The 26,823-nt window shown below is 40.5% G+C and overlaps 1 protein-coding gene across 4 annotated transcripts; it reads left to right on the top strand.

Annotated features, from left to right (window-relative positions):
• Window positions 1–676: 676 nt before the first annotated feature.
• Window positions 677–26,756, top strand: LOC121330781 (tetratricopeptide repeat protein 39A-like). Of its 4 annotated transcripts, none has more exons than XM_041277547.1 (20): window positions 677–861; window positions 2,225–2,278; window positions 7,449–7,505; window positions 8,055–8,159; window positions 13,988–14,119; window positions 16,545–16,621; window positions 17,590–17,657; window positions 17,937–18,001; window positions 18,645–18,744; window positions 19,235–19,300; window positions 19,469–19,577; window positions 20,165–20,232; window positions 20,690–20,749; window positions 21,492–21,653; window positions 22,479–22,570; window positions 22,937–23,057; window positions 23,583–23,694; window positions 23,816–23,930; window positions 24,288–24,404; window positions 24,806–26,756. In XM_041277547.1, exons 1-20 carry the CDS (start codon window positions 806–808, stop codon window positions 24,909–24,911), a joined length of 1,842 nt encoding a protein of 613 aa, XP_041133481.1. In that variant the 5' UTR covers window positions 677–805; the 3' UTR covers window positions 24,912–26,756. The 4 variants fall into 4 exon arrangements, with proteins under 4 accessions (XP_041133481.1, XP_041133482.1, XP_041133483.1 ...); XM_041277550.1 differs by having other exon boundaries at window positions 839–861; window positions 7,398–7,505; XM_041277548.1 differs by lacking the exon at window positions 7,449–7,505.
• The last annotated feature ends 67 nt before the right edge of the window (window positions 26,757–26,823 follow it).

The raw sequence follows: 26,823 nt of genomic DNA, 5'->3' as shown, positions 1-26,823 counted from the left end.
AGCATCTTTTGAACCACGTGTACACCACACACGTTAAGTAAAGGCATGTGCCCTGAGGTAGGAAGTTAAGAGCTGTTACTGTAATAATCAGCCTGTGGTTTGGTTGGTGAAAAAGCTTTGTGGTTTACTGCACCTTGCTGTGCCGTCTCTCCCTCCCTGGGATACTTTTATAACAACGCACCAACATCCTCTGCTCGACGTGTGTGCCAAGCCGCCTTGGTTGCCTGTGTGCTCCAATGCATGGTCTGTTTCTACGTGCAGTAATGACTGTACTGTAACGCTTTCAAAAGCAGTGTCAAATGAGTAAAAACTGTAGACACATGGTACAATTATAAGACTTTACAAATAATAATAATCAGAACAAACATTACAGCTTGTGATGCATCAGGGTCACGTGTGACTTCCAGTTCGCAGCACAGGTTTCCAATAAATAAACAAATTTTGATCTTAAAAACCCCATCACACGCAGCAGATAACGACAGCTTTGCGCAGTGGAAACGTTGCTGAGGAGTCTTGATGAATTGTATGTCAACTCGATGCTCTGGTGTCTAAGCAACATGGAGTCCTTTATGACCCAGCGTTAGTGAAACCAACATTCCACCGCTGAGTTCTGCAACTGGAGAAGCTCATTAAAATAGGAGGAGATACGTACACCTGATTTTTTTTCAGAAGGAAGTGAATGTTTTACATGTATTGACAGGATTGCACAGGTCTATTTAGAACGTCTCTTTAACTTGAATTCAGGTATAGCCCTTATGTTTTGTACACAGAAGTCGAATATCATCGTTGTTATTTTACTGTTCACATGAGTTTTTTATTGTCCTGGAAAAGGAGTCTGAAGAGAAGTGACAGCAAGACTAGGTAAGACTCGTAGAATGATAAACTGCGTTGTGTTGACATAGTGCAATACAGTCATTCGTGCTTTATATTATTTCGTAAGTAGGCTACTTATCTCATGTAATTATTGATACTCTTTAGTGCCTGCACACCGTTGCATTGGAGTTTTTCATGTTATCTAAATTTTGTTTAAGTTCTTTTGAAAACTGTATTTAGGTGGTGTTTCGCTCGGTGCACACATTTCACTGTTGTTTGCAGACAAACCATGCCAGTTCTTGTGCTGGAGCTGTATATTTCAATGGCACATAGTGACAATAACCTTTTGCCTAAAGCTGTATGCATTTAACTCGGATATACGCAGCAAACCAATTGTAACACACCCATACACATACATTAATTAGTATTTTATGTATTTATTTATTTTTTACATATACACAACTGAGCTACTGCAGGGCTTGCACATAGCTTCCATAACCTCTTCCTGCCGCAGAAAATTACCTTTCTTTTAGGGAATGTAAATAAACTGGACAGTCAGTGGGGCCAGGTGTATGATTACGTAGAGGGCCTTGGAAGGTATACAGCACTGGAAGATTAATACACAACCAACCAGGAGTCCTGTTTGTAGTACAAAGTGTAACATCCGGTGTGGAATTCTACAGCTTCAATTAAAATAAGCCTTTCCATTTACATACAGTTTTACAACAGCTACAGATTCTCTGAGGGTTGAGGTAGCTAAGTGATGTAGCAGAGACTTTAAATGTTATGAAAAGGGATATGACCTAAGATTTTTTTTTTTTTCATTTTCTGACTGCACTGGCGGTTTCTTTGATCATGTTAAAATATGAGTTAGTCATGAAAATATTTAGGAGGCGGTGTGCGTTTCAATTTATGAGGAACAATTACAATGATCCATTATGTAATAAAGTGGGTTACTCTCTTCGTTTTTACATGTCAGTATACATCTATAGTATATATATATATATATATATAGATATATATATATAATAATATATATATATATATATATATAAAAACTGTTTGTTATTATATTAGAAGTATATATATATATATATATATATATATATATATATATATATATATATATATATATTATGACAATATGAAGATCAAAGTGTTATAATTGTTTTTCTGAAGTTTCACAAAAGTAACAAAATACTTCGAACCCTTTCTTTTTTTTTTTTTTATTTATTTATTTATTATTTAAAGGTGCAAAGTAAGTTTCCAAATAATGCGTTAACCACGTGCTGACTGTTGGCTTTATTCCCAGGCAATCCCGTTTACAAAGCGTCATCATGCTTCAGTGTTTTATATAGGGAGTGGGAATGTGTTTGCTGTGACTGGTCTTTGTGTTCATCACACATCACAGGTCGTCAAGCTGCCAAGAAATCCAGGATCTCAATGAAGACCAGGAAGAGCACAGGTCAGCAGCTTAAACAACTTGTAAACTTTAATATATACCCACAGGGTTATCCCCAGTCCTTTAAAAAAAACCAGATATGCCCGTCTTGCAGATGCTACTGTGTATTTAACAGTAACGATTTATTGCGCTTCTAGCAGACTAGATCAGTTGCACATTGGTGGGTGAAAAAAAAAAATCTTGGAACCACGTGACATTACGTCTTGACACAACATTTAACCAATCAGAGAGTTGAAGGGACGAGCTTTCTGTGTTAAGCACTTAGAGAGGCTGAAACGTTCAAAATGACTGATAAAAAAATAAGCAATTATTTTCAAAGCAAAAATATTGACAATGAATGCAGGGGGTCGGTGCAATCCACCGCCTGATACTGTATTTGCGCTGGCTACTTTATTATATATATATATATATATATATATATATATATATATATATATATATATATATATATTATATATATATATATATATAGCCCGTATAATCATTCAGTCCAGTTTTTGCCCTATTGTACTGTAAGGTGATATATAGTACATAATAGTTATGCATATGCACAAAAAAGCGTATTCGTTTTATTGTGATATATTAACAATATGTACCCAGGTGTTTGTGAGAGATATTGGAGGTTCATATATAGAGGCTGTACGCCTTTAAGAAGAAAGGCGTGATGGGTTCCACTGAACTCCAATAACCCTGCGTTCTCTTTCCCCAGTCAAATCGTAGAGTTCCTAAAAATTTACCATCATAAAAAAAGTCATGAAAAAGAAAATGTAGAACATAAAAAAGAGCAACCAGATATAGTCAACGAAAGACAACACAATATTCAAGTTCTTTGTCGTGTTATATATTTAAGGTAAGGCAAGTTTATTTTCCCCTTAAAAGTGCTCCCGGCTATAATGTTCTGCCGCCCGGCTGTACAGAATTCCTGGGGAGAACCCTGACCCGTCTTGTTAGTTTGGCCCAACATTGCCAGTATTTAATCTGCTCTTAAGATCTGTGCTGTTATAGACCCAGTGTTGCAAAAAAAAGAGCACTCATTGGGCCACCTGGGGATATTGACTAAATGACAAAGTTGTACCAAAATGACTTTGGCCCACCATCAGTTGCCAACGTACAGTAGGGCCAACCAAACTGGATGTGGCGCAGGGATTAATTGCAATAACCCAGACAGGAATGTTTAGTTTGGCTTATGCCGGACCAACTGAAAATTGCTATCTGAGTTACTGCAATGAATCTGTGTGCCTCTGTGCCACCTCCTCCTTTAACTAGTGAAAGCAATGTAATTGGTAGGCAGACATAGTTACAATGAACTGGATTCAACTAGAGCAGGAAGACTTAAAAAGGAAGTACAGTAAAGAAATTATTTCTTAATGTTAGTTTTGCAGACCCCCCTCTTAATCAAAAGAGCCATGCACTTCTCTGCTGTGCAACATTGCCTTTGAAAACGTACAGTCTAAACCAGTACCAGTATTCTCTTTGGTAACAATTCAAAATAATATAATTGTGGACGTATATTTAACAATATGGTGAAGCTTTTAGATTACTGTGGCTAGAACAGTGGAATGAAAGTGTAAGATTATGTAATGTTTTGGAATCCACCAACTCTCTGCATAATACATCTTTCTTGGATTAGTGGAAGGCATAGGGAGGGGCTGATCCCAGGATTATAATGCACAAGCCACCATGCCATGTGCACATGCTTCTGTGTTAAAGAAGTATGTTTATTACATTGCTATTTTTTCAGTTGAAACAAGAGCAGGGGTTTGAAAGGGACTTATTTACACAAACGCAGGAGTGCTGTAATGGGAAACTGGACAAAACAAACCAAAACAAGCCCCAGTTTTATATTAAAATAGAATTCCTTTAAAATGGGTTAACCTTGGGAAAGATTGAAACACAATACTGTTTCTCAAACTCCATGCAGCCAAACTGGCTACAAAGGAAGTGCAGAGAAGAAACTGATAGGGGAAATCGCTGCCATTGAGGCTGACTTTCTTTCATAAAGGTAAAGCATGCATATGACATATTCTTTATTGTTATTCCTTAAGCTTGGTTGTATTCACTGTAAGCAGAAAACTTTGTTAAATTGAACAGTGTTCATTTTGCTTCAGCACGCAAGACAAAAGGCTGAAGCAAAAGGTTGCACTGATTTAAAAAATAAATAACAAAAGTTGCATTCATGATACACAACGACAAAACCAGACTGTTTATGTGGCTGTGCTCTCCTTCTTAACCTTTTTATTTGTAATGAGCCTGTGGTTAAATGTATTTGTTACTGCCGGTTTCTTTAAAACAAAACACTGTACGATCCCACAATCCCCCAGTGACCTTTGACGCAGGGCAAGAGTTTTTGAGGTTGGCCAGGTTTGAAAGTAGCATTGAAATGCTCTTTGATTTCAGCGCCTAACCACGGGCAGTGTAAACGAAGCTGACTAGACAACGTTCTAGAAATGTGCCTCATGTTTTATTGGCTTTAGTGTGACTTCATGGTCATTATGATCCACCTCTGTTCAGGTGTCAACTAACCTAGGGTTACCATTATAAAGGATTTACCATGCTTGGTTATACTATGCATTCACCATAATTTACCCTGGGTTTTTAATGTGCTTTACCATCCCTCTCTGTACTTTACAATGCATGCCTATACTTTACCATGCTTTCACAGTGATTTACTTTGCTAATCTTTTACCATACGAGTCTTTTATCAGGATAAGTCAGGTTTTCCTTTACTGGATATTTAAAGCTTATAGCAGTGGGAATTTGTCAGCCGTAATGAAGGGATGGTTTTTGCACAGGGATTGGCTGTTCTGTTCCTGCATCCATCTCTGGAAAGTTCAGTCTGCCTTGTAAAAGTGACTGATGTCTCAGTGAGTAAGTAATGTGTTATATATATTTTTTTCTTCCTGCTGCGCATATAAAAAAAAAAAATAATAATAATAATATTTGGCTAAATCGCAGCCCCTGTCATGTGCAAACAATTACTCTGTGTGTGTGGGTCTGTTGTGTGTGTGTTGGGGGCTTTTGTGTGTGTGGGTCTGTGGTTGTGTGTGAGTCTGTGGTGTGTGTGTATGTGTATGTGGGGGGAGTCTGTGGTGTGTGTATGTGGTTCTGTTGTGGGGGGGAGGCTGTGGGTTGTGTGTCAGTGGTGTGTGTGGGGGAGGCTGTGGGTTGTGTGGGGCTGTGGTGTGTGTGTGTGTGTGTGGTGTGTGTTTGTGTGTCAGTGGCGTGTGTGGGGGAGGCTGTGGGTTGCGTGGGGCTGTGGTGTGTGTGTGTGTGTGGTGTGTGTGTTTGTGTGTCTGTGGTGTGTGGGGGAGACTGTGGGTTGTGTGGGGCTGTGGTGTGTGTGTGTGTGTGTGTTTGTGTGTCTGTGGTGTGTGTGGGGGAGGCTGTGGGTTGTGTGGGGTGTGTGTGTGCTGTGTGTGTGTGTGTGTGTGTGTGTGTGTCTTAGGGTCTCCTTATCAGCAGTGACGTCAGGTTCTGTGTTCTTTACTCCTTGTGACACTGATTGATTGAGATCAGACTTTTAAATTGCCATACGTGTTCAGTAAGAAAATACCATGGTTGACTGGTATTTTTACTTCAGTAGAAGAATTAAGCAATCTGTTTTGTTTACCCTGCTGTTTATTACCGACCTGGAGTCAGGTTGTGCTGGCTGAATCCACAGACATTTGCTAGTAAAATGGTAGATTTGTGTCATCCAGTGTTTGACTAATGGGCTGGCTGAAGGACTGCACCTAGTGGAATTGTTTTCCACTCCAGTTCAATGACCCTCAGGTGGTTGAGGAAAGCACTAGATCCGTGTGTTCTCCTTCATTCCACAAAAGCATTGGGTTACACTGCATGCGGAGTGCAATGAATGAGTTCTTTACTCCCATTGAGACTGAAACGGACCTCACCTGTGTGCCTAGTATGGGTCAATTCGGACTACAGCTGGACCAGGGAGCTGTTACTGATATGGTAAAAATTACAAGTCAGCATGGGAACCGAGTTCCCATTGTGAATTTAAAAACAAACAAACAAACAAAAAAAACGGAACACAAGTTAATAAGTGTTTATAACTAGAAAATTGTGTGTATATCAATTTATGGCATGTATCATTGTATGGAAAGGAGAAGTCTAAACATCTGTACACATTCACAGAAAATCATGACGATTTGCTACTCTAATGGCCATGGTGCTATAACGATATATATATATATATATATATATATATATATATATATATATATATATATATATATATATATATATATATATATATATATATATATATATATATATATATATATATATATATATATATATATATATATATATATATATATATAATATATATTATATAAATATAAATCCATTAGAGTTAGCATATATATATATATGATTAACTAACCTACTTCAATTAACGTTCGACTTTATATGAGGTTCGACACCACGATTGCTCATTGCTGTCATAGTTGTGTGTTCTGTAAATTCTCAAATGAACTGATTTTGTTTTGGTGCTGTTCTGAGTTGGGATACAGCCTATTCAATTGGCAGTTTTCTTCACTTCCAGCTGTGTCGATAATATTCTCTTACATACACACTGTCAGCTCTGGAGTCTAAAGTAAATCACTGTGGACATAAAGCACATAACCCAGAATGAACACAACCTAATGGTGCAGTTAGTGTAGGCAGGGGCAATCACTGAGCAGGGGGGAAGGGTGAAACAAGGGGGGATATATATATATATATATATACATGAACCCTGGTGTTTTTCTGTTTTCCCTTATAAACATCACTAAATACAATAAAAATACAGGGAAGTCTAGAAAACAAATAAGTAGCCTCATCTGAACCCTTATGATGATTAGCGCAACAATACTTAATACTTAAATTTTGGCAACAGTTCCTCTTTGCATAAACAAGTGCCTACTGACAGTTTCTGTGTAGCTACATCCAATCAGTGGGCACTGTGTTCTGCAGTAGTTTGCAATGTGTGTGTGGAGGAAAGGGGGCGGGGCTGGATTGCTTCTTTAGATTTCTAGTGTGACAGTCATCCCAATTTTGTTAAACTGGGTTAGTTCATGACCGCCTGCCTCTCTCTCTCTCTCTCTCTCTCTCTCTCTCTCTCTGAAATCCTGAGGAGGCTTCTTCAAGCCCCTGAGACTTAAAAACAAAACCAAACCCCTTGTTGCAGGAGGCTGCCTTTCTACTGCGTGAGCATGTCAGGAGAAGCTGAAACTCTGTCTAATGGGTAAGGGGTGCAGGTGCCACTGTACCTTTGCATATGTGTTTGTGTATCTTGTCTGTGTGCGAGGGCATACCTTGGGTGGCATTTTTCTTCTTTTCTTTCTATATTTGTATATTTTTGTAGATCTCATTTCAGAGAAAAGATGTGAGACCTTGTGAAGTTTTTATTTTTTATTTTATATGAGTTGTGCAGTTTTTGAGCTGAGAGTAGTTCGCTTTTTTTTTATCCTGCGTAGGGATTTGTTGCATTCTGTTAGATTTGTTCAGCACAGAGACAGGGAAGGGGGGGGGGGTGAGGTGGGGATGGCGAGGTGGCTCTACCTTAGCAAACACAGATTTGTTCCTGACAAACAGAAGCAAGAACAGGCAATGTGTTGAGCTGATGAGCCTCCTGTTTGTTGAATTTCAGAGAAATTCTGATTTAGAGAATTATTCTGCATATTGTAGCATGTCATGCTACACACTGCCGTTTCCTATAGCCCCCCCCGCATTACCTGCTTGTCCTGGTGAAGGCTACATTGTCCTGATGGTCGTTCCTGTTTTCCCGTTGCAGGTCTCAGAAACCTGACCTGCGGATTGAGCTCGATGACTGCATGGCCGCCCTCGACCTGTTCCTAAGCAACAACTTTGCAGAGGCGCTGGCTCGTCTGCAGTCCAGGTAAGGCTGGATTAGTTCTGCTTGCTGTTTTATGCATTCTGCTTTTTTCTTTTTTTTTAATCTTTATCCTGGATTATGCTGATTTGAATCACAGTGAGGTGAGGCCTTAGCACTGCAGTGGGATTTCAAAGCTGCTTAACTGTGTTGTCAGAGTGAGCACCATGAATGCTGTGGTCTTCCTCGCAAAACTTTGCTTATGTTGAATGTTTTTATTTAGTTAATTTTATGTTGAAAAATGGCATGTGGAACTTCACTTCTGAGACCTCACTTATTTTTGCAGACCTCAAATGTATCAGCCAGATGAACTTACTATCAGCCTTCTGTCAGGTCATTGGTCTGTCCCATCAAGACTAACAGAGGGATGAAGGGTTTATATAAAAAATAATACAGGCCAGGGATTCCATTGCACAGCAACTTAGTCATGTGATGTACAGTATAATCTGGCTACATAAAAGTGCTCACTACATATGGTGGCTATTTCTAATTTTTTGTCCAACCCTTTCCTGCCTACTAATAAGGTAGTGTCTGAGATCTCTGGGTGACCCTTGCAATAGTCAAATGGCTGTTTTCATTGCGTTGGCGGAGGGATATGCTTATGCACATTAATAGCATTGACGCCAAGCTCACACCCAATTCTTGATGTACTGTAAATAGATAGGGTGGGTGTAGAGCGAAATGGTTCTGTTCTGCAAGGGGTGGAGTTGTCAAAAGAAAAAGAAAATGGGATAGACACAACATACATTGAGCAGAGTTGAAAAGTAACTGCAAGAGGTGTGTGTATGTTTGATTTGAGGTATTCAGTTTTTCACAATAAGGTCACTGCAGATGAGGAAGCTGGAGGCAGAAAAAGACTTGAGAATCCTGCTAGTAAAATGTTTTGGAATGTGCTCTTTCCTGCCTATCTGGATGTGAAAATAGGACCCCATGATATTTCCATGGCACAACATTGTCAGGCAGCTTCGGTCACTACAATGGCCTAGTGAAGTAGTCCTCACTGAAGAAGCTCAACTGCAAGTCCTGCTAAGTATTGTAGAATAACAAGAAGCAGCCTCAGTGTACAGTGTTATTAATGCACTACCGTAATAAAGCTGGCTGTGTGTTCACTGGCTTTATCTGCATTTAAACATATTTTTTTTGTTGGAAATTGCAAACACAAGGCCTTTAATAAATAAATATTAACAATTGAATGTAAAGATTTGTATAATATGGAACTAATAACTGTCCGGTGACCGGCAATACAAGAGACCTGAAATAAAGCCCATATTATATATATATATATATATATATATATAATTTCACATTGCTATTTCTGCAAACTGTCTGCCATTACAAACGGCTCTTTGTTTTTGCATTTGAAAAAAAGAAACCAAAAAAACCCCAAAAAACTACAGATATATGTAATTTCGCTCAGGATGAGTACAGCGTGTGTAAATCTCTTTAATGCAAAGGGGGAGAAAAAGACAATAGTGGAAATCCAACATCGTTGTCATTCGTCTACAGTGTTCTATATAGTTTCTGCAAAGCAAGTGTTTGGTAAGCTCTTGCTTGTATGATCCCTGCCCTACTTGAGAGGGTATGGTGGTGGTTGTGCAGTACATGATTAATTCCAGTCCAGAAAGAAAAAGTATTTGAACCCTTTTGAGATGGCACTAGGAGGATTGCAATACAGGGTCTTGTGTCCATAGCTGTGAAACACTAGGGAGCAGTAGGGAAGAATGATTACTAATGTGAGTCGAGATAAAAAATAGTTGAATAATAAAGAATAAATCCTGTATTTCAAAATGTCTGCTGCTCTAGTTATCATACTCTTTCATAACTCTTTGCTGTTTTTGTATACCATATTTTAAAACTATTTATTCAGGTTCGAAAATTGTATTTATATGTTAATGGCTTCACAACAGCCAGTACACCTAATCAGAAGAGCTACATTTAGAAATGCAAGAAATAATAATACATTCAATGACAAACTTTTCGACTTGAAGACTTTTTCAATGTCTTTACTGTTACAGACAGTGAGAAATATTACTGGTTGAAACGTTTGCCATTTAATTAAGTTTCTTTTAAGCATTTCTAAATGTGTAATATGGTTTGGTTAGGCGTACATGAGTTTTCCTTCTGCAATAAAATAAAATAAAAAACAGTGTTTGAAAATGAATGCTGAGGGCTGGCCAGTCATAAACAGACTTAAATAACAGGACCCTTTCATCCCAGCACAGGAATGCAGTGAAAGTCCTGCAGTGTAATTTAATAATTAGAACTGATGTGCACAAAGTTATACAACTGTATACAAAATCAGACTACTAAATCTGGGATCTTGTATACTCAAACAAATCATTTTATTTTATTAACAAATGATACGATACACATCAAATATTACGTTTCCATAGCAGGTAGAGTGTTAAAACCACAAACATGCATACTGTAACCTGGTACAGGAAGTCTTGCATTTCTCGCATGACGTCATTTATTTACTCAAAAGGTTTCAATACAAGACCATGCTTTGTTGCTGAGTTTGGAGAATCTGTTCATTCAGAGCAGATCAGGTGATGACTGGAGAGGACATAGTTGACTTGCAGTTGGTGGAGCCCTGCCCACTACATTGTAAGTGCAAACAGACCGGACTCACAGGCAGTATACTGTTACAACAACCCTTCTTTGCACATTCTTTGTATGCAGTAGTTTTGGTTCCATCTTGCTAATCACAAAGGATGTTACCGGACCATTTCCACATAAACAGGTGTGTCCGATGTACTGCTGCATGATTTACTGCTGCTAGGAACAAATAAAAGATGCGTCATTGACTTCCAAGCAAGGGAAATCTATTTTGGTCCATGGGAGATTTTTTTTGATCTATCTCGCCAGAAAAGCTGCGTAGCAATCTCATGATATATCATGATAAAAGTATATTGTATATTGCGAGACAAAAATCACTGCACACTGTACAGCATCTACTGTACTACTTATTAGTCCACCAAAAAGAATACATGTGGTTTATAGTTGTCATGTTTTAATGATTTGCTGTTATTCCACATCACCAAAAGACCTGCAAGTCCTCATGGGTCTTGTATTGTAACCTTTGTGTATCATTGTCCCTTGACACAGCTTCTGTTCACACAAATGTGCAGTTCATTGAAGCCTACCTTGGGTTGACATTGCTTTAATCAATATTTATGTATTTTTATCAAAGCCTTGAAGTCTTGGAACAACTTGTTGGCAGAGAATGATATGTATGAATTATTTACTGTGTGTGGTCAGTATGCTGCACTGTATCGTGTTTCGAAGGTACCTGCTGTGTGTGTGTTTGAACAGAACTTTCCTATTTTTAACCTACTATATTATATATTATCCAGGGCACATCATTAGGAATAGTTCCTCTTGTGCATGTCTATAAAGATAACATTATATTACCCTTTAAAGGGCAAAATTAGCACAGATTTTTCTTTTTGTTGTTTCTCTTGAGAATGCTGTCACTGTGTTGTCATGGTAACCAGTGGATTCTCTCATTTGGATACAGAATGTAATAACTTTACTGCTATTGTGTTACCCTGGTTACCTTATGCACTTGACAATAACAACCACAACAAGTTTCTAATATTTCTTGTAATGTCAGTCTATTTCTCATTTCTTTGTTGCCTGACTTTCGTTGAGTGCCTTGCATTACACCTGTTCAATGAAGTTGACCCTCTCTGAAGCCCAGTGCAACCACCTTATAACATTATACTGGACGTTTAACTCGCTGTTTTATTTCAAATACAAACAGATTAGGTCATGAGAAAAAATTAGCAAGATTTATAGATTTCTTGTGGGTTATATAGAATATTTACATAGTTTGCTTCGGGGTTGGTTTGCTCACCCAGTACCCTGCAGCACTAAGATACAGATGGATTTCTTTTTTAGAGCATTCTTCTTTTAAAGCAATGGATTGCATCACTACTTGCTTTTTCTTACCTGTGGAAATATATCTAATTTACAGCTTGTCTGAAATATACAGCTATGATCAAACTTGAAGTTGAATGAAACCTGCTGAATAATGTTGTGTTAACATATTGAATTACCTACCACTCTGTAGTTTTCTATTCACTTAATGAAAAGCTGACAAACTGAAAAATGTGACTTTTTGAAATCTAACATGAAATCCTGTACTACTGTTATGGTCTCAATCCTAAATTTTTATGCAAAACTTTTGGCCATAGCTGTATATCTTCAAGAGGAGCCTAATCTCCTTAACAGTTTCTAAAGGATGTGTCCCCTGGGCAATCTCATTAACAATCCCATGCTTGTGTAGCTTTTACATGGGAATGTGTTGGCTGAGATATCTGTTCAAACTGCTACAGTCATGAATGAAACCTGACATTAATAAAAATAAGATATATAACGTGAGGATTAAGTGTTAATGGCATCCCTCTCAGCTGATTTATTATTATATTATAGCGATCTGTATTACTGCAAAAAAAGGTAGCTGCAGGTAAAATAAATGAAAAAATCCTGATCTTTATTTTAACTCTTATCCGGGCACTCCAAGATCTTGCCTTCTCCCACTGGATGCACGCAGCCTAACCCTGTTTAACAGATCATTGATTTCCCAGATAAAGGTGTATTGAACAGGTACATCAACTATTGACTGTTAGGTGAGGTTGCTGTGTGATGGCGTAGAGCACACCCACATTCTTAGAGGCTCTGTACTGTGCCCCTGCCTGTGTCCACAGTTCTGCATTATATGCCAGCTGCTGTAGGGCCGGATTCAGACGGATAACCCTGGGTGTTAAAGCCAGTCCCCATGGCTCTGTTCATCTCGTAGCCATTTAGAGGGAAAAAATACAACTGGTGGCTGGTATGATATAAAAAATGTGCTATAATTAAACTGAAACATGCCCTATTTATCAAAGTTTTACATCATTTACAGAATTTTATGACAGGAAAACACTAATACTCACTAGGATTGAGGCCTTAAATTAACAGCTGTTAATCATTATCTGTTTGTTTTACTTTCTTTTGAAATGGTTGTTTTTTATTTTTTTACTTTCACAACCCTTTAATATTGGGTATTTTCAAGGCTAAGCTGCCTGCTGTGCTGTTTCCTCTGCCAGTTTGGCTCTGGAAGTTGCAATCATTTTGCAGGACTATCGTCGGGGTTTGTGCCGAGGGTCACGAGCAGGAGCTTGATTTGAGTGCAGTGAAGGCAGACTTCAGATCCAATCAGAAAAAAAGGCTTTAGCCCACAGTACCACCAGAAAGAATGATTTTAGATGTATTAAAAGGGATAAAACGGGTTCCAAGTAAAGGCGCTCCACATGGAGTGCAGAATGCACCCTATAGCCTGGAGATCCTTGGTTTGAATCCAGGCTGTGTCATTGCCGACCATGACTGGGGTTTCCTAGGGGCCGACGCACAATTGGCCGAGCGCCACCCGGGTTGGGAGGGCAATCAGTTGCAGCAGTGAACCAGGTTAAAAATAATAATTGGGCCTTCCAAACTGGGGAGAAAACCGGGGTAAAAGACCATTGTCGACGGCTAAATTTTAAAAAAAAAGGGTAAAGTGTTAATTATTGAATGAATAAGTTCTCAGTAGGGCTGAATTTAGAAACACTAAGAAACGTCATACATCCAGTGACATACATTTAGACTAGAAGTCATTGTCAGTATCTTCAAAAGTTCTGTTAAGATACCTGTTAAGTATACATTATTTTCTCCAATATGATTATTGGAATTGATGTGAAAGCTACCCTTACTCTTTACATCAGTGGACATGCAGCAGAGGGGAAACCCAGGCTGCTCATGCTGATATTTTGCTGGAAATGTCATTCCTTTTTTTTCCTCCGGACTTCCAGAACCAAGGACAGTATGTACCATGCCCTCACCTACGCCACAATCCTGGAGATGCAGGCCATGATGACCTTTGACCCTCAGGATATATTGGCAGCAGGGAACACAATGAAAGATGCTCAGGCAGTGTGCCAGAGGTAGGGTAACATATCTGCATTGATATAGAGCTACACCGAGTCATCTGAAAGGGGAAGAATATAATAAAGGGCTGCAGCACCACTTCCCACGCATGCTCCCTAATGTGTGCTGGGCTGACTGATTCCAGCACAGCTCAATAGTGTGGTGTCTCCACTCTAAGAGCCTCATCCATCAAGGGAATGGACTTTGGAAGTACAGCTCCAGGGTTCTCCTGTCACCACCCGGCTGAAAAAAACAGATCCGCCTGTCTTGCAGATGCTACTGTGCCTTTAACAATAAGGATTGATTGTGTTCTAGCAGATTAGATCAGTGTTTCTCAACTCTGGTCCTGGGGCCCACTATGTCTGCTGGTTTTCATTCCAACTGAGCCCTCAATTACTTAACTAGACCCTTAATTGCATTGATAATTCATTTAATTAGACCTTTTTAATTGTTTTCAGCTCTTAACAGTTGCATTTTTTAAGTTAGCTGGAACATTTCATAAGTAACTTGAACTCTGCAACTGTTTAACAGCTGAAAACAATTAAAAAGGTCTAATTAAGCAAATTATCAGTTCAATTAAGTGTCTAGTTAAGTAATTGAGGACTCAGTTGGAATGAAAACCAGCAGATACAGTGGGGTCCCCAGGACCAGAGTTGAGAAACGCTGGACTAGATCACTTGCACGTTGCTGGGTAAAAAAAATCTTGGAACCACATGACAGCTGTGTTACTTCTTGATACAGCATTTAACCAATCAGAGAATTGAAGGGGTGGGTTTTCTGTGTTAAGCACTTGGAGATGCTCAAACGTTAGACTGCAAAAAAAAAATAAAAAACATAAATGATTATTTTCAAAGCAGGAATCGTGACAATGAATATCTACCGCCCAATAATAGTTGCACCTGCTACTTTAAGATTTTCGGGTGTTATCATTGTCAATTTTTTGTTGTATTGTTGTACTGTAAGGTAATATATAGTACATAATAGCTATACATATGCACCATAAAAAGCATATTTCTTTTGTTGTGATATCGTAACAATACGTACCCAGATGTGTGTGAGAGATATTGGGGGTTCATGTGTAGACGCTGTACGCCTTTAAGAAGAAAGGCGTGATGGGATATCAGCGGAACACTTGTCAGCTGATATACAATTACAAATGCTTAAAGTGCAGAGGTGCTGGATTGTCCGGTTTCATGCAAGATGGTGACCAAACGTGTGGGAGTAGTGTTGTGTAAAAAAATGGTTTTAAACAGCAAAAAACAAAAAGTGAAAAGGTTACCGTTTTTTTGGGGGGGTTTTTTCGTGTGAAGTTTTTGTGTGCGGTTTCCAAAAGTAAGAGCAAGGACTGATGCATGGGGTTCACTTTGCTTTGTTGCTACACTAGATTAAATCTGTGCACTTGACAGACGTACCATTGAATGTTTCACTTGATTGTTACACCACTGAGGGGGCTTTTTAGAAGCAAGTCGACTGCGTTAGTCCTGCTGAAATATTAAATCCAAACTTGAATCAATCTAATAAAGAAAGGCCTAGTGCTGGGGTTATGAAGACGGCTGAACCAATTTCCTGCTGCAGAGGGAGAGTAAACACGATAAACAGGCAGCTTTGTGCTGTCTGATCACGTGTCTCACTGGCCCATTTCACATGACCCTCTCTAAATCAATTAGCCACCCCTGGCTTATCTCCTGCCTTACTGATATACATTCAGCAGAAAATACAGTTCAAATCCTTTAGATAACCTGCGTGCGCTTCAGCTTCAGGCAAGACGAGTGCATTCCTTACGTTGTGTTTGAGGTAGCATGCGTCGCTAGCCCTCAGATTATTACGTTATGAAGTCATTAACATACATGTGGTTCAAGAGTTACACAATATCTGTTTATATGATCAAATTATATTGCTTAAAGAGCAACTTGTAACTGGTATGCAATATCCCAGGCATGGGGGCTTTTTAAAACTGGGGAACCCCAACCCTAACCCCATCCCGACCCTAATCCTAACCCCAACCCTGGGAGAGATTAAAGCATCCCTGGAGTACAGCTGATAGACCAGAGTGTAACCAGTAACCTGCCCCCAGCTACTTTCTGAAATACATGCATATTAGGTACACAGATCCAGACTCTCCTGAAAGAGACAGGCCCTTTACTGTTGAAGTCCAGCGAAAATCTAACTGCAGTTTTTAAACCCTGTGTCCAAACATGTACAGTTTGGCTTTCTGGTAACCAATGTTAAAGAGGACTGTTGCCTTTTGAAGCCCATGTTTACAAGTGCATGTATGTGTTTGTTCTGCCGGTTTAAGAGATTACTGTGTTTGAAGTTATGTTTCTGTGAGGCCAGTTGTAGAAATGATACAGGGCCATTAAATATGTACCACAGCTATAGTGGGGCTGGAACTTTTTGCTTAACCTCACCCTAAGTCTTTGTCTCTATGCCTGTCTCTCTCAGGTTCCGGAGGAAGTCCACTATGGCAGGTTCCTTTAACAGTATGATCAACAGGCAGGCTGGGGAGCAGTTTACAGAAGGTTAGTTCAGTGATGCTGCCAACATTCGTAACTGGAAACAATCCAATTCACTGTTAGGTGTTCAGTGTTACATGGCAGGATAGGACGTTTCTTTTCAAGGAGTGGAACCTCAGCTTCATTGACATCATACTGTATATCCATGCTCTCCCTCTGTAAACACATTTATCAAGTTACAATGCCTCGTTTCAATTCTGCCAGCTGCTCCTTCCAAACCCATGTGACTCCAATACAAACCAGTAACCGTTTCAGGCTGTGATGCCGCCACTCTTGTGGTCCGCTGTCTTCCAAAAGCATGGCCAAGCAAACAAACAAGAAATGCAATGCGGCCTTCTTCACTCCAGGGAGATATTCCAAGTAGAATAAAATAACTCTATTCTGTATTAAAGACTTGGGCTCAGTTGTGTGCTTCAAAGTGTGCCTGATACCAGTAAATCTCAATTAACAAGGGTAGCGTAGGGTATGTTCTATGACCAGCTACTAAAAATAAAACATTTGGTTTGTTAACGAGTGCATTTTTTGTCGTTTAATGGGCATCGTTGCATTACTGGTTTGGCCCCTGTCCTGCACTGTCTTGCCCTGCCCTGTCTTGTCTTGTCCTGCCACGCCCTATCTTGTCTTGTCTTGTCTTGTCTTGTCTTGTCTTGTCCTGCCCTGCCCTGCCCTGCCCTGCCCTGCCCTGCTCTGCCCTGCCCTGTACATGGTGTTCTAACAAGGGAGGATTATAATAATCCTTCTCTTGCTGTTTTCTGTGTTTCAGCAATAATAAGAACAGGTTCATGTGGGGATGTTTACTGTAGCTACTGGTTAAACTTACAATCTAATGGCAATGTGCTCAGGACAAACATGTTAGTTTTGCAGCATGAGCAAACCTAAACATTTACAAATGCTTAGTCTGTTTGGATCATTCTGATAGTGTGTTTATATCCCTGCTGTAGGCAAGTAACTCATTTTATCTCCCCTCTGCCCAGAGGAAATCCATGCTGAGGTGTGCTATGCAGAGTGCCTGCTACAGAGGGCAGCCCTTACTTTTCTCCAGGTAAATACATTTCTGAAGTCCATTAAATAATTTATTATAAAGGGTTCTGTTTTGGGGGGTGGTATTTTTCATCTTTTTTTTGGGTAGAAAAATAAAAATAGGTTTCATTTTAGAGAATTTATCATTTTTAAAAAAGTGGTTAATCATTCTGCACATACCCACAGTCATTCTCTTAACAAAGAAAACAGCAGAAGGGATCAGGGTTATTAAGTACATTTACTGTCACCATTTTATTTACTGATTTTTAAAAAGAAAAAAAAAGAATGCATTTTGTTTCAGGATGAAAACATGATCAGTTTCATCAGAGGAGGAATCAAAGTGCGGAGCAGTTACCAAACCTACAAGTAAATCCCTTCCATGTACTTCCTGTATTTGCACATGAAAATGCTTGATGTATCTTTTAAATTCAAACGTGAAGCTACTTGTAGTTTGATGCATCTAATGGTCTGTGTAAGACTGCATACTGAAACCCAAATGTCAATGGATCCGGGTAGGCGGGAGCGCTTTGTTGAATAAAGATGCACTATACATTTTTAAATGCATTAAAAATAAATGTATTAGAATCTTTTATAGTATCCTGAACCAAAATAGGATATTCCTTGAGATCCGTATCCTTTTCATATACAGAATGTATTTATTTTATTTATGCTTGTTGTGGGTGCTGCCCTCTTTTGCGTTGAATCGCTCCCCAGATCCTAGACTCCTGAGCACACTGAGCCAGCTCTGCAAATCAATAGCCGTCATCGTTGAGATTAGGAAGGATTTTAAGTGGCATTGCTGTTCAACCTTGAGTTTAGGCGTGCACCTTAGCCCTGTTCACAATAACTGTTTCAAGAAATGTCAAGTTGAGTGGCTGAATTCTAATTCATGTTAACACATGACTGAGAGTAGACAGATAACTGGATAAAGAAATGAGTGCTGATACCATGGTGTCAGAGCTGGCGCACTTCTTGTAAATGTGCTGGTGTGTCTTTCTTGTGTTTGAAGAGAGCTCCACAGCATTGTGCAGTCGGCCCAGTACACTCGAGGGGTCAGTCACAGTCATTTCGAGGGGGGCGTGAAGCTTGGGATGGGAGCCTTTAACCTGGTGAGTGGATCACTCCTGATTTGAATCCTCTTGCTTTTGAAAATGTGCTGTAGGATCTCTGATGTGTGTATATGCTTTTAGCTGTATCATTCAATTGTGATAAAACTTGGTTTGGGGGTTCCTCACACAATGTACTGTATTTAGGGTGACAGGATTTCCTTTACTGAACGACACTACAATATAAAAATATCACCTGCGTTCATAATCTAGGGCATCTTAATGTCAACTTAAAACCAATATATCCAATGTTAAAGCAAGGTTGCTTGGCCAAGTTTCTGAAGCAGTGCTGAGGGCAATCATACTGTTCATTTTTTATTGGGGGGGGCTCATTGACATTCATTTTTTCCTGTTTCATCATGACTTTGTTTTAAAAATCTGTTTAAACTGATTGAAAAGTCATCATAAAAAGCCCACAGCTTTACCGTGAACAGAGGCAGGAAACTGTTGACCACAATGTAAGTGACTTGTTTGATTTCAATTCTTTATTTAGACGCTATCCCTGCTACCCACAAGGATACTTCGGCTTCTGGAGTTCGTTGGCTTTTCTGGCAACAAGGTAAGTGCTTTTTAGCAGTTGCTGTGTTGAACGCTGGAAAAAGGTTCTGTTTAGCAGCCTCAGTTAGAGGGTTCTAATAAGAACACACATTTATCTAAATGTAAAGAAAACCGGTTCAGAAGGGATGTAAATGAAATTTCAGTTAATAGTACTTTGTTCTGGTTTCAGGAGTACGGTCTGCAGCAGCTTCAGGAAGGGGCGTCCACACAGAGCTTCAGGGCTTTCTTGTGCACCGTGCTACTGCTCTGCTATCACACCTTCATGAGCTTCGTACTGGGTAAGGACTGGAGCTCCACATACAACACAGCGAGAGCAAGGGCTACATACACAGTGTGTACACACTCGCGCACACACACACACCGAATCAGGACACACGCGCGCACACACACTGAACCAGGACACTCACTCACGCGCACGCACATACACACACACACACACACACACACACACACACACACACACACACACACACACACACACACACACACTGAACCAGGACACTCACGCGCACACACACACACACACACACACTGAACCAGGACACTCATGCGCGCGCGCACACACACACACACACACACTGAACCAGGACACTCACACACGCACGCACACACACACACACACACTGAACCAGGACACTCGCTCGCACACACACACCCATTGTTGGTAAGGACATGTGCTGCTACTAAAATAAGTCCTGAGTGGTGTTTTCAAGCACCGCTCCTGTGTCCTCCCCGTGTGTCAGAGTATGACTCACACACCCCGTATCGCAGTGAGTGTAAGAGCCCTCCCCATGTGCTCTGTGCTGCAGCCTGGAGGATAGGTTGCATTCCTTGACTCAAACTGTCTCCTGTTCTTTAACCCCAGGGACAGGAGAAGGGGACGTGGGAGATGCAGAGGCACTCCTGCAGCCCTATCTGAAGCGATATCCCAAGGTGAGAAAAAAGATAGCGCTGAGATTTTATTCTTGTGTAAATTGTTACTCAACATAACAAATGCAAGCTAGAAAACAAAATACCATACTCTCTTAATGTCTGCCCCCTTTTATAACCTCATACTGCTGCAAATGCATTGTAATAAGGAGCACAAGGCAATATAGAGCGAGGCAGGGTTTAACTGGGAGAATACTGGTGTCCCTATAGGAGCACATAGAGGGGGTCCTCATAATATCCTCCTAGAAAGAGGCTAGGAGTGTGGTTCCAGTTTTGAGAAGATTCATGACAATTCAGGGCAGTTACCGTGTTCACTGACCGCATTTTGAACGAATAAGCTAAAAACTGCCATTTGATCGTACGTTTTGTTTGTTTGTTTGTGTGTTTGTTTGTTTCTTTCTTTCTTTCTAACTGTGTATTGACTTGGTGTTCTGGGTTTGGTTTTCCTTTCTTATTCCAGGGTGCTATCTTCCTGTTTTTCGCTGGCCGAATAGAGGAAATCAAAGGCAACCTGGATGCAGTGAGTATCGCTGAGGATCGTGTACAGCATATGTGTAGGGGGAGGGGGAAGGCTTCAGAGACTGGGAGACAGTGTTGCATAGTCTTATTAGAAGAAAGGAAAAAGGGAATGTATGTGTTATAGATGCAATTAGATGTGGTATTAATATAATTGCTAGTTTTGAACCTCGCCATCTGATCTTGCCAGAAGCTAAGCAAGATTGGGCTTGGTGTTGCTGGATCAGTCTCCCTCACAGCCAGGGCTCAATCCTGTCTGGTGATTTGTATTGGTATAGGAGGGGCTGTACTGTTGGATGAGACCTTTAAACATGTAGTCCTGTAAGGCTGTAAATCCACAGTTTAATACACTAAACAGTTAAACCTGTACAAACTGCTGTTTTACAGTTTAAACTATCATACACGTTTTGAAGGAATGAGTACTTCAATTGACTTGATTTAGTGTTCGTAGTCATCATCTTTTTATATTTCACTTTTGCATCTCTTCATTTGCACCTTTTGTTTTCACAAACATTGTTCAATTGATGTGGTTTGCAATGCACCAAGGTAAACCTATTCAAGTGCATTATTAGTAAACTGTTATCAATATCTGTGCATTTGATAAACATTAGACAGGCTTATTTAAACCAAGGATCTTTCTGCATTTCAGTGGATCTGTCCTGTTTTAAATGTATTCTAATCCTGTTTTTCCGTCCCTTTGTTTCTGCCTCTATCCATGTGCCCGACCCGTTGCTCTCTCTGCTCAGGCCATTGCCCGCTTTGAGGAGTGTTGCGAGGCTCAGCAGCACTGGAAGCAGTTCCATCACATGTGTTACTGGGAGTTGATGTGGTGCTTCACCTACAAGCAGCAATGGAAGATGGCCTACTTCTACGCAGACCTGCTCTGCAAAGAGAACTCCTGGTCCAAGGTGAGGAGCGTGCATGGTAGAATCAACCCCACTCTCTCCTTCTCCATGCACCCCCAAGCACACACTATCTCCCAGTCCCTCAACTCTAACTAATAGACCACAGAGCTCTCCCAGTCCCTCAGCTCTAACATCACACTGCCTTCCAGTCCCTCAGCTCCAGCCACTAGATCACACTGCCTTCCAGTCCCTCAGCTCTAACCACTAGATCACACTGCCTTCCCGTCTCTCAGCTCTAACCACTAGATCACACTGCCTTCCAGTCTCTCAGCTCCAGCCACTAGATCACACTGCCTTCCAGTCCCTCAGCTCCAGCCACTAGTCCTCACTGCCTCCCAGTCCCTCAACTCTAAACACTATTCCTGACTGCCTGACATTCCTCAGTGATACTAAGCAACATGTCCTTAAATATTTAAAGAAAAGCTGATCAAAATCCATTGTCAGTAATTACTAGCACGCCCAAAGGGACTCCCATCACAGCGTGATTTATGAACCTAATTACAGGAACAACCCAAGGCTGCTGGCATTGAAATTGCTGCTGTGCAGTAATTGAAGCAGGTGGCAGTGCTGGCACACCATTGCGACACTCTGTGATTGTTCTGGACAAGGGTGATTTTACACACCTGGGGGAACACAAGCTGAAAGAAAGACCTCCAAAGGAAAAGAGAAATACAAAATACCTGCGAATACTCATCCAAGTGTGTTGAAACCTGGCAAGGCGCGTCTCTGAGAATTAATGTTCTAATGGTTACAGTAGAACCTCTGGCATATCTGGCAATGGAAGGAGTGCATAAGAAGTTTGAATGCATTTTCTTTTTCTTGTGACAGGCTACCTATGCTTACATGAAAGCAGCCTACCTCAGCATGTTCACTGAAGAGGACTGCAGGCCCTTTGGGGAGGATGAGGTGGAAATCTTCAGGTGGGAATACTTCCTTGGGTTTTTATTTTTTAAACAAAGTGAACAAGGAGACATGAGGGGTGACGTAAAGCATACAGCAGAAGTGCACAAACGTGGTCCTGGAGGGTCAGAGAACCAGCAGAAGGTTCAGTTGCTTCAGTGAAGTAATGTAGAGCATAGGTAGACCAGAGACCAGGAGGTTCCAGGAATATTCATGAATCCAATGTTTTGATTGGCTCACAGGGACTGAATGATTTATATAGCTGTGCTCTACTACAATTGAAACCCTGTCAAATAGTTAAATTTTTCAGCTGAGGAAAGACAGAAGCTAACTTGTTTTTGTTTTAAATAGTCTTATTGGTCTATTTTTTTTTTCTCCACCCGCAGACAAGTGCCGGGGATGAAACAGAAAATAGCCGGGAAGTCGCTGCCGACGGAGAAGTTTGCAATCCGAAAAGCGAGGCGATACCTCTCCCCCAACCCCCTCCCTCTGCCAGTGGCGCCTCTGGTGAGTCAAAGGCCTTCAGCTCCAGCCCTGATTCATCTGGCAGGCAGCTTCAACCTCCTGATAGAAGTACTGTGGATCTCATTTGCATCTCATGCAGTTCCTAACAGAATTACTGTAGTCTATTATCTGGATTTTGAATTAATAGTGTGAATCTGTGGCTTTAGTGAAATGAAAATGCATTTCATTATCCTTCTGTATTTTGCATCTCAATTACTTTTTTCTGTTTTGTTTTCTCCTGTTTTTGCATACACCAGGGTTCAGTTTGATGACCTATAACCCGACCAGTAGAAGCCAAGATTGATTTATAGCTCAGGGGTATCTCCTTGTGTGTGTGTGTGTGTTTTTTCTTGAATTACCTCCGAGAAATAAATGGTTTATCCAATCCAGGGCGATGTGCTGCCTAAAGGATTAGAAACCTTGCAGTTGATATTTTCGCTCCACTCCCACATTAGCCTGGACAGAGCAGCAGAGTGTTGCGCAGTGTTGTAGATCCTGTTGAAAGGATGTGTTCTGCTGTCATTTCAGGAAATGATGTATATCTGGAACGGGTATGCAGTCATAGGGAAGCACAGGGACCTGACCGAGGGAATGCTGGACACACTGAACCAGGCACAGAGGACCCTGGAGCAAGCGCCTGGTAAGCGCCCTCTAGTGGTGTTTGCAGTACAACACACAGGAAACCCTCTCTGCTGTACCTGCAGCCCCTTTCCTCCTTGACCTGTGTCTCAGCTGACCCTGTGCTCTGTCCTCTCTTGCAGTGACGGAGCACACAGTAGATGACCAGTGTCTGGTGAGCTTTCTGAAAGGACTCTGTATGAAGCACCTGGGGTGTCACGAAGAGGCAGAGCAGTATTTCAACCTCATCCAAATCAAGTATGTTGTTGCTACCTCATGATCGGAGTAGCATCCTTAGTGAGCTGCTGGTTCAGCAAGACCATTCCAAACCTGCTGGGAATTTCAGGAGCAATAAGCAACGGGAACTGGAACGCACTTGTTTCCTACAGAGTACATGTTTGGAGCCAACTGGGTTCACTGCAAAATTAACACACTACAATTCTACTGGCAAGTGTAAGTTTAGTCAAAATGTTGGGATTTACCATTGGTGGGCATAGGGAGCCCCAATAATCCATCTTTCTGATGGATGGCTTCTCATAGCGATGTATCAGGTGATGCATGAACTGTTTCTGCTGGCTGCGCCGTTCACCTTGTCATTTTGCTTGTGTATTGCAGTGAAACTCTAATTAGATACGATCACTATTTAGTGCCGAATGCCTTGCTAGAACACGGTCTGCTTTGCATGGAGCTGGGAAGAAAAGAAGAGGGGGTGAGATACCTGGAAACTGCAAAGTAAGTAAACAGTGGACCCAGGCACAATGAACGAAAATACCAGTAATAATTGGCATCATACTTTAATACCAAAATGTGAAATGGAGACCTATGCAAATAGGCTTCAGATAGTTTAAGACTCATTAACTGATGCAGGGAAGAAACCGTACCTACCTTCTACCACTAGAGGGCAAGCTTGGACAGACAATGTTAATCAGAACTGCCTCTGCGCTCACCTCTTGTATAACAAGAGTAAATCGTGCTGCATGCATACTGTAAACATCAGTATTGCCATTTTAAAAAAGAGAAAAAAATTAAAAATAAAGTAAATACACAAATTACATGCCTTTGCATAACAAAGGAAAATCTGTGTTCAAAAAAAAAAAAAAGAATTATATATTTTATTCCTTTGTGTTTTTCAGGCACAATTACAAGAATTACTCCATGGAGTCTAGGACACATTTCCGAATCCAGGCTGCACTGCACAGCGCCAAGTCAGCAGTAGAAAACGGAGACTCTGTTCCTTAACCATGGCTCCGGAGCAGGGTTTGAGACTAAGCCCGGCATGAAAGGAGAGGGGAACAACACAGGGTTTGGAGCTGAGCACAGCATTGCTCCAATCGGGATCAGGCAGCCTGATGTGCTCTGAGCCCATTGCAAGACCTGCTCCTAGAAGTGTTAAGCACCCTGCATGTTTCAACCCCAATCACTGACTTCCTCCAGGTTCATGGAAATAAATCACCTTATCTTTACCTTTTACTTTTTTACATTAAACACACGTTTGTGTGAAAACAAACCTTGACTGCTATACATGGACAGCTGGGTTTCCACAAGATACCCCTGTCCTTTTTCTCTCCTAACTACAAATCAAAGGTAATCAGTAACACTCTAAAAGAGAAATGGGTTTTTAGCTACAGTATTCAATTTTCTGTGGTTGGAGTTCTAATGTATTTCTATTTATTTTTTAAAAGTGATCACAATGTTTTATTATAGAGTCCACAGCAATTGCTGTAAAAAAAAATAAAATAAAAAAAAAACCGCTGAGTCACACAGCCACTGATTTGAAGTGTTGCAAATACTCACTGTGCCTCAATCTCACCCCCTACAGATCTCTATATAAGCATGGTGCCTCCCCCTCTAACCCCCACCAAGAAAGAAGTCAGATCATCTCAGTTGATCATTTCTCTAGTGTTACTCATCAGCCTGTCTAATTCTATACCCTAGTTATTTATTTATGTATTTATCTATTTCTCTCTGGCTAATAGAGGGTGATGTGGTTGTCTGCTTGCCTCAGAGCTGGGCACTGTCCTGGCAGGTCTCTCTGTTGCTGCTCACTGTTTGTACCCAGAACACCTGCTCAGGAATTGCAAGCTCTTCATGGTGAACGACCGCGTAACAGAGCTCGGTTGCTTTTAGGGTAGCCATAACATTATCATCAGTCAATCATTAGAAACACAGCAGTACTTGGGAAGAACCATGTGGAATTGAGTTAAGGATAGTCGTCGACACATTTGTCAAACTGTATTACTGGGGCTCCTTTGTCAGCTGTTGTAGCACACTATTGAATGATGCTATGACAACATACCATCTTCTTGTCATTGTCTTTTGCTACCTGCCGTTGCGCATACCTTCTCCTTCCCCTGCCAAGTGGCTTTTGAACAACCTTGTAGATGTATTCTTCTTTAATGGAGATCAAGAGTCTTGACAAAACAATCTTTAGTCTGTTTTTCAAGTATATATTTAGTGCAAAATTACCCAATTTGAATGTATTGAGCTAGATCCTGCCAGGTCAAACAAATGAAAGAAATGCTCCATTGAAAAGTGTTTCATTGTTTAAATGAGTACTGGGTTTAACACATGTTTTAAACAACAGCGTGAAGCAGAGTGCACGCTAGGGCAGGGCTACGTGCACTCCTGCAAGTACTTGTGTTTTTGTAACTAAATACAAATATGACTTAATAAAATAATTATATTAGTATTTTTGTTAATATGGCTTTTTAGGAAGAGTGGAGGGTGGGGGTGGGTGTTGAGTTTTCAAATGTCAGAATACATTTAAAAAATAAATAAATAAATAAATAAATAAATAAATGCCTTCTTTTTCCAATTGCAACCCAGGGGCTCACTAAATAAATGGGATATCCCAGGCCACTGAGGCGGGAAAATGTGTCGTCCCGTTTAATGAAGGAGCTGAGGGAGGTGTTAGCGGGGACGAACAGACTCCAAACACATCCAACTCCTCCAGCATTCTTACCATAGGTCTTTAATATCTAGGCAACACAAGCCCACATTCCATCTGTGGAGTACATGTAGATTACAGTATTGGTTTTGTGCAACATTTAAAAACAACAAAACGATCTAAATAAAATAATAAATCCCTCCCCAATCTGAAGTGCAGTTAAGCAGCCAGCTCTTTCCAATGACCTTCTCATCTCCACTTGAG

The sequence above is a fragment of the Polyodon spathula genome, chromosome 18 (genome assembly GCF_017654505.1).
Source record: "Polyodon spathula isolate WHYD16114869_AA chromosome 18, ASM1765450v1, whole genome shotgun sequence".
Taxonomy (NCBI): domain Eukaryota; kingdom Metazoa; phylum Chordata; class Actinopteri; order Acipenseriformes; family Polyodontidae; genus Polyodon; species Polyodon spathula.
This window is presented reverse-complemented; position numbering and strand designations above follow the sequence as displayed.